We start from the raw sequence: 6,290 nt of genomic DNA on the forward strand, positions 1-6,290 counted from the left end.
CGCTGTTGTTAACTCGGCTATAATCGCGTAAGCGGTGTCTACGCCAATTAAGAAGAAGAAGAAGAAGTATGTTGCAAAATATTTTTTTTGTTAATTTTTTTGTTCAAATATAAATTAGTTATATTCTCGCCTTTTCTCGCGTGACAATTTTTTATAGTTTTTAATAATAGACATACATATTTATGGTATATTTATCCGCAGCTAGGATGTCTTTTAAGATTGAAAGTCATAAAAAAATAAAATAAAATGTTTCTTTAAAATTTTATCAATTACTTATTTTTTGGCTTTAAGTACTTCTGGCGTAAAAATAATGACCCGACGTTATCTTTACGATAAAATACAACAGCAAAATTTGCCTAATTTGGATGAAAAATTAATTTATTTTGAAAATTACCTTTTTGCCTGTTATGGTGACACACCATAAAATATAAATAATTTGAAACAAACCTTTTGGTATTTTAAAACATCCATCAAAGAAAAATGGTCTAAAGCACACAGAAAAGAAGATGTGTTCCTTAAAACGAATGAGTGTTGGTTAACCGAAACATTGGAACTTCCGACAAATCTTGGAAATCGACCGGGCCGGCAATCAAAATCATTTAGTGTTTGTATTATAGTAAAAGAACTAAACCCGGAAGAACGGAAAAAATTAGATCTACGTATTTTGAGTAAGGACGCCATAGTTCACGCAGTATACACCACACTACAGGGAAAGAAAAACGCTTCGAAAATACTTCGAGACATTAAAAACTGCTTTCCGCACAGGTGCTTGTGATTGTTAATTGTTAATAATTAATTGATAACACAGTTACGCGCTTATCTATACGAATGAAGGCATCCTTTGTTCCCTTAACGATAATGAAAGGAATTCCTTAAAATAATTTATAGGTGGGGTTGTGATGGGTAGGGCGTTAATTATTTGTGCTACCTTACTTGAATATATTGATTTCAAGTGGTGTGGTTTAGTGGATGTTGGATTTTGATTAAGAGGGTTACATGGGTTTGCGAGTTTCAAAAAATAGATTTTTTGTCTTATTAAATTCTATAACAGTTTTGAGAACTTGTGCGCTAGTCATCTTTAAACGCGTTTTTCTTGAAACTGTGTTTTTGAAGTCTGTTTGCAAGATTTCTTGAGAACTACTCTTCATGACTTCATGATTGCACGAATGATTTTTTTCGATTACAACTGTTTGAATAAATATGTGCCAAAAATCCAGTTTTCAGTTATTTTCCTTCGTTTAAGTTCTAGGTTAAATTTTTTTTATTATGATTCAATCTCCAGCACAAACTTGGTTTTGTACAATACCCAGTCGAGTGCAGCAATGTAATTGAAATAAATGTTCTAAATTTTTTGCAATTGTATAAATTGTTCTTTCCTCATGATATTTATATTTTTTTTACAGATTCATTGACTTGAATGATAGCAGAAGTGAACAAATTCAAAAACTGTTCAAGATTAGTTCAAATCTCGACACACTGCTAATGTTTAATGAGGATTCCCGCAGACCACGAGCAAAGATTTCATTGCCTGAGATTCCGGTTCAAACATTAAATGACATTATTTCTTCAAATCAATATCTTTCATTACCGAGACTCTCATCACAACAAGTTATGGAAGGTAGGTACATATATGTTCTGTTCTTAAAATCTAGTTAGGGAGACTAATATACAGGTCAATTATTAAATAAGTAATGTAGTACCATATTTGTTATTAAACACTCTTGAAATGTTATTAGGTATCAGTAGAATTAATAATATAAATTGAAGACAGAAATACATTTATTCAAAACTAATAGGCGTTGTTACGACTTATTAGGTTATTAATAATTCTGTACTTCTGCTAAATTCTTTAAAATTTTGTCTAAATGAATACTATAGTTATCGATGCTTGTACTATATACTAGTTATCTGTACATAAAGAAAGCGGATTTCAGTCTGTTCATTTTGTGATGAACCAAACCAAAAACCAAACTTCTTTTGGTATTACCAACCACAATTAAGTTCAGTCGAAGTTCCATTAATGTTGTTAATCTAAAAAGTAAATATTTGACAATTAAATTCAGTTATTGCTCACCAATATTTAACTGATATTAGTTTTGAGTTAACCTACAATGACGAAAATGTTGACTCCAAAACTGATGTGCTGCGTACAAATCTGTGATCACTCAAATCGTTTAAACTGCGTAACCTAAAATAAGTCAAAGTTTTATTAACATCTATAAGCTTTTAAATAATTTTTGCTGTATATTCATAAATTATTTTCGTTTAATTAACAAAGCATTTTGTTTATTGCTAAATGAGATGAAGGAACATTTTCACAAACAACTCTTTATTTTTTTGCTGAGGTTAGTTATCAAAAACCGGAAAACTATTTACTATTTCAGGAGGTATTAAATATTATGGAACAATCACCATATTTGGTGATTTTGATTAAAACCCAAATGACTGCTTATATTTTTGAACTGAATGCTAAGATAATTAAAAAGTATATAAGTTATTTTTAATGATAACTTCCTAAGCAACAATTATTAAATAATGTTTAAGGAAAAAAATCTGTAATTATAAAAAAAACATAATAGAAACATAAGGCAAGTAATGGAATTGCCTGATTATGAAGCAACTGAATCGCAGACCTTGACTTATGGCAGGGCGCATTGTCCTGTTGGAAAACTGCGAAGTTGTATACAGACAACGCAAGTCTTCCTAAAACGGTGCAAGATGATTTTTAAAGCAGTTCTGCTATACTACAGAATCTAGCTTGCCCGTTATCTGCACTATAGGACCAACACCATTCTTCGTCAAGCAACCCCACACCATAACACTCCCCCCGTTGAACTTAACCGTCTTCCTTGTATACTTTGGGTCTAATTGGCGCCTTTCGATTATTGTGTGTAACTTTCGGCTTTTTTAAACTTTGGCTTCCCTGAAGGCTGTTTTGCAACAGTCGCTGTCTAACAGTCCTATTGGCAATGTTTTCGCCATATTCCTCGTGCATTGAAGCTCGTATTTGGGAGGAAGTTGCGAAACGGGAATACGGTTGCAATAAGGGAATCTACTTATTTTGTGGTCTTTTTGCGTCCCGTCTAGATCTCTTTTTATTTGCAAATGTTTTATTCTCACGATAATCTGAGAGCGTTTTGAATTTTTTCTCCAGAACTTCTAAGACAACAGACAATTTAACTAATATTTTTTCCGTCCTGGAACATGTTCCATATTAGGCGCCTTTCCTCTTCACTAGAGCTCATGCAATGTCCCATTTTAAATATTTTACACTGCTGTCTATTAAAAATGTTACTTAAAGCTAATCTCGTAAAAAAATTACTACCTTAACTTTAAGGTCGCAAACGATTTACTAAAAACTTTTCTGATGTGACGGTGTGCTAATTAAAAAGCCAGCTTGATTTTCACTGATGAGTGATTTATAACGGCAAAATAACAACGTATTAATGTGCAAAAACTGGTTTCTTAAAGTACCGTTATCTTCCATTTTCAAGCAATACTTTTGAAAGATGTAAGGGTGTGCTAATTAGCGTGCCACCGGTGTATGTATTTACATAAACAAACATTTTTTTATATTTATATATAAATTCTACGAAAAAATGCGGCGCCTTACAGAAGGTTTCAAGACCGGAGTATACACTTGTAGAACCCCCAACGGTGATCTAGTGACCGATGCCCAGATCATACTTAAATTATGGAGGGAACACTTCTCCAACCTGCTGAATGGCAGTGAACGCACAACGCCAGGAGAAGGCGAACCCGATTCCCCAATCGATGACGATGGAGCAGACGTTCCATTGCCCGACCATGAAGAAGTTCGAATAGCAATTACCTGCCTGAAGAACAACAAAGCGGCGGGGGCCGATGGATTGCCGGCCGAGCTATTCAAACACGGCGGCGAAGAACTGATAAGGGGCATGCATCAGCTTCTTTGTAAAATATGGTCGGACGAAAGCATGCCCAACGATTGGAATTTAAGTGTGCTATGCCCAATCCATAAAGAAGGAGACCCCACAATCTGCGCCAACTACCGTGGGATTAGTCTCCTCAACATCGCATATAAGGTTCTATCGAGCGTATTGTGTGAAAGATTAAAGCCCACCGTCAACAAACTGATTGGACCTTTTCAGTGTGGCTTCAGACCTGAAAAATCAACAACCGACCAGATATTCACCATGCGCCAAATCTTGGAAAAGACCCGTGAAAGAAGAATCGACACACACCACCTCTTCGTCGATTTCAAAGCTGCTTTCGACAGCACGAAAAGGAGCTGCCTTTATGCCGCGATGTCTGAATTTGGTATCCCCGCAAAACTAATACGGCTGTGTAAACTGACGTTGAGTAACACCAAAAGCTCCTTCAGGATCGGGAAGGACCTCTCCGAGCCGTTCGATACCAAACGAGGTTTCAGACAAGGCGACTCCCAATCTATCTCCTGTGCGCATTGGCCACGGCGAATATCGCATTCGATGGAACGATGAGCTGTACGAGATATACGACGACATTGACATAGTTCAGCGAATTAAAAGACAGCGGCTACGCTGGCTAGGTCATGTTGTCCGGATGGATGAAAACACTCCAGCTCTGAAAGTATTCGACGCAATACCCGCCGGGGGAAGCACAGGAAGAGGAAGACCTCCACTCCTTTGGAAGGACAAGGTGGAGAAGGACCTGGCTACGCTTGGAATATCCAATTGGCGCCACGTAGCGAAAAGAAGAAACGACTGGCGCGCTGTTGTTAACTCGGCTATAATCGCGTAAGCGGTGTCTACGCCAATTAAGAAGAAGAAGAAGAAATTATTCAACAAAGAAGTTCCTTTAAATACTGTGTGCGGAATTTTAGGTGCCGAAACGTTCAGAATGTTTGAAAATGTTTTCGGTGATAGTTCTTTGCCGCGAGAGTTAATGCCTACATTCTGCACATGAAGCAGCACCGCATAGCAACAAGCGATAACACCATGCTTATCACGCCACTTTGGTACTTTTCCATTGGTGTAACTACAAAACTACAGCCAATACTTCTATCTTATTGGCAGCAGATATCCTCGCTTCGTCTTTTGTTTAGTAGAGTGTGTAAGTCATATGCAAGTTAAATAAAGAACGCTTCTCTTCGGCTAAAAATATTTTGTTTATATATTTCGAGACCCGGAAATATTAATTGGTGCCCAACGTGGAGCGCAACAATAAACGGATTCGCGTTACCGCCTCAACCAAAGGATATAGTTCTGCAAATAAATGAATCCTGTAGAGGATGTAACTCAACAGTCCCATAGAAGGACATAAAAACCTAGAGCATATAAAACAAAAATTCTATAAAGGATATAAAAAATACAAAGTGAATATAATCAAACAAAGAAACAAAAAATTTGAATAATAATAAAATGATTGCAGATATAATACCATTACAAAGTGTCCCGCTTCAGGAGAAATTACATGCACTAGAGGCATTGAATTCTATTCCGCCAGAACCAGTGCAAGAACAATTATGCCATTACGCACAACCAAACGACGTAGATTTTAACATATTTAAATATTTAACAACATTCAGTGGTGACTATATCGAATATAGAAACTGGAGGAAGATGACCACCACACTAATGGACAGAATAATAATGTTGCAGGGACACAACATATACGCCCAGATTCTAATAATAGTCAGAGGAAAAATCCCAGGACGAGCAGCCCAAATCCCGATCAATAACAACACAAAAATGAATTTCTACGATATAATTGACCGACTTGACGACTCATATGCAGACCAGCGACCAAGTTGTACGTATTAGAAGAAGATATGATGCGTATCCAACAGAAAGAATTACCGCTCCATGTGTCTTTTGATCTACTAAACTAAGTATTGAATGTCATTTTATCAAAATATGTGGTTGAAGCTATAAACAAGGAAATGTAATCTAAAGCCATTCAAAAGTTTATATCTGGACTTCTCAGCGTAGCCATTAAGAATGCATTATATTCAAGAGCCTGCACAACACTAATGGTAGCTTCTGGAATCGCACGTACAATGCAACATTATGCAAGACACCAGGCGCTCAGCAATCGCAACAACATCATCAAAACCCGTTTCGAAAAGCAGCACGAGTCATCACGAATCAATTCAGGAGAACCAGAAAAGGTACAGACGCCAACTTTCACCACAAGGCACAGAGAGTCAACCAAATAAATGATGGCATGCAAGATATCCTGTCATTATACAATGAGTCACCAAGCGAGTACACCATCCAGAAGCATTGTTTATAAGACGACACGGCCTACCAACCTTACAGCGCACAGCA

At 36.6% G+C, this 6,290-nt stretch overlaps 1 protein-coding gene across 1 annotated transcript in view; it reads left to right on the plus strand.

Annotated features, from left to right (window-relative positions):
* Positions 1 to 1,746, plus strand: part of LOC120780847 (dnaJ homolog subfamily C member 16-like) — a gene marked incomplete at its 5' end in the record, with an annotated part of 149,000 nt that extends 147,254 nt beyond the window's left edge. The window contains 2 exons of the mRNA XM_040113086.1: positions 1,404 to 1,622; positions 1,737 to 1,746. Of these exons, the coding sequence (XP_039969020.1) occupies positions 1,404 to 1,622; positions 1,737 to 1,746 (229 nt within the window). The remainder of the gene's footprint in view (positions 1 to 1,403; positions 1,623 to 1,736) is intronic.
* Between the last annotated feature and the right edge of the window lie 4,544 nt (positions 1,747 to 6,290).

The sequence above is a fragment of the Bactrocera tryoni genome, unplaced genomic scaffold, assembly GCF_016617805.1.
Source record: "Bactrocera tryoni isolate S06 unplaced genomic scaffold, CSIRO_BtryS06_freeze2 scaffold_25, whole genome shotgun sequence".
Lineage (NCBI taxonomy): Eukaryota > Metazoa > Arthropoda > Insecta > Diptera > Tephritidae > Bactrocera > Bactrocera tryoni.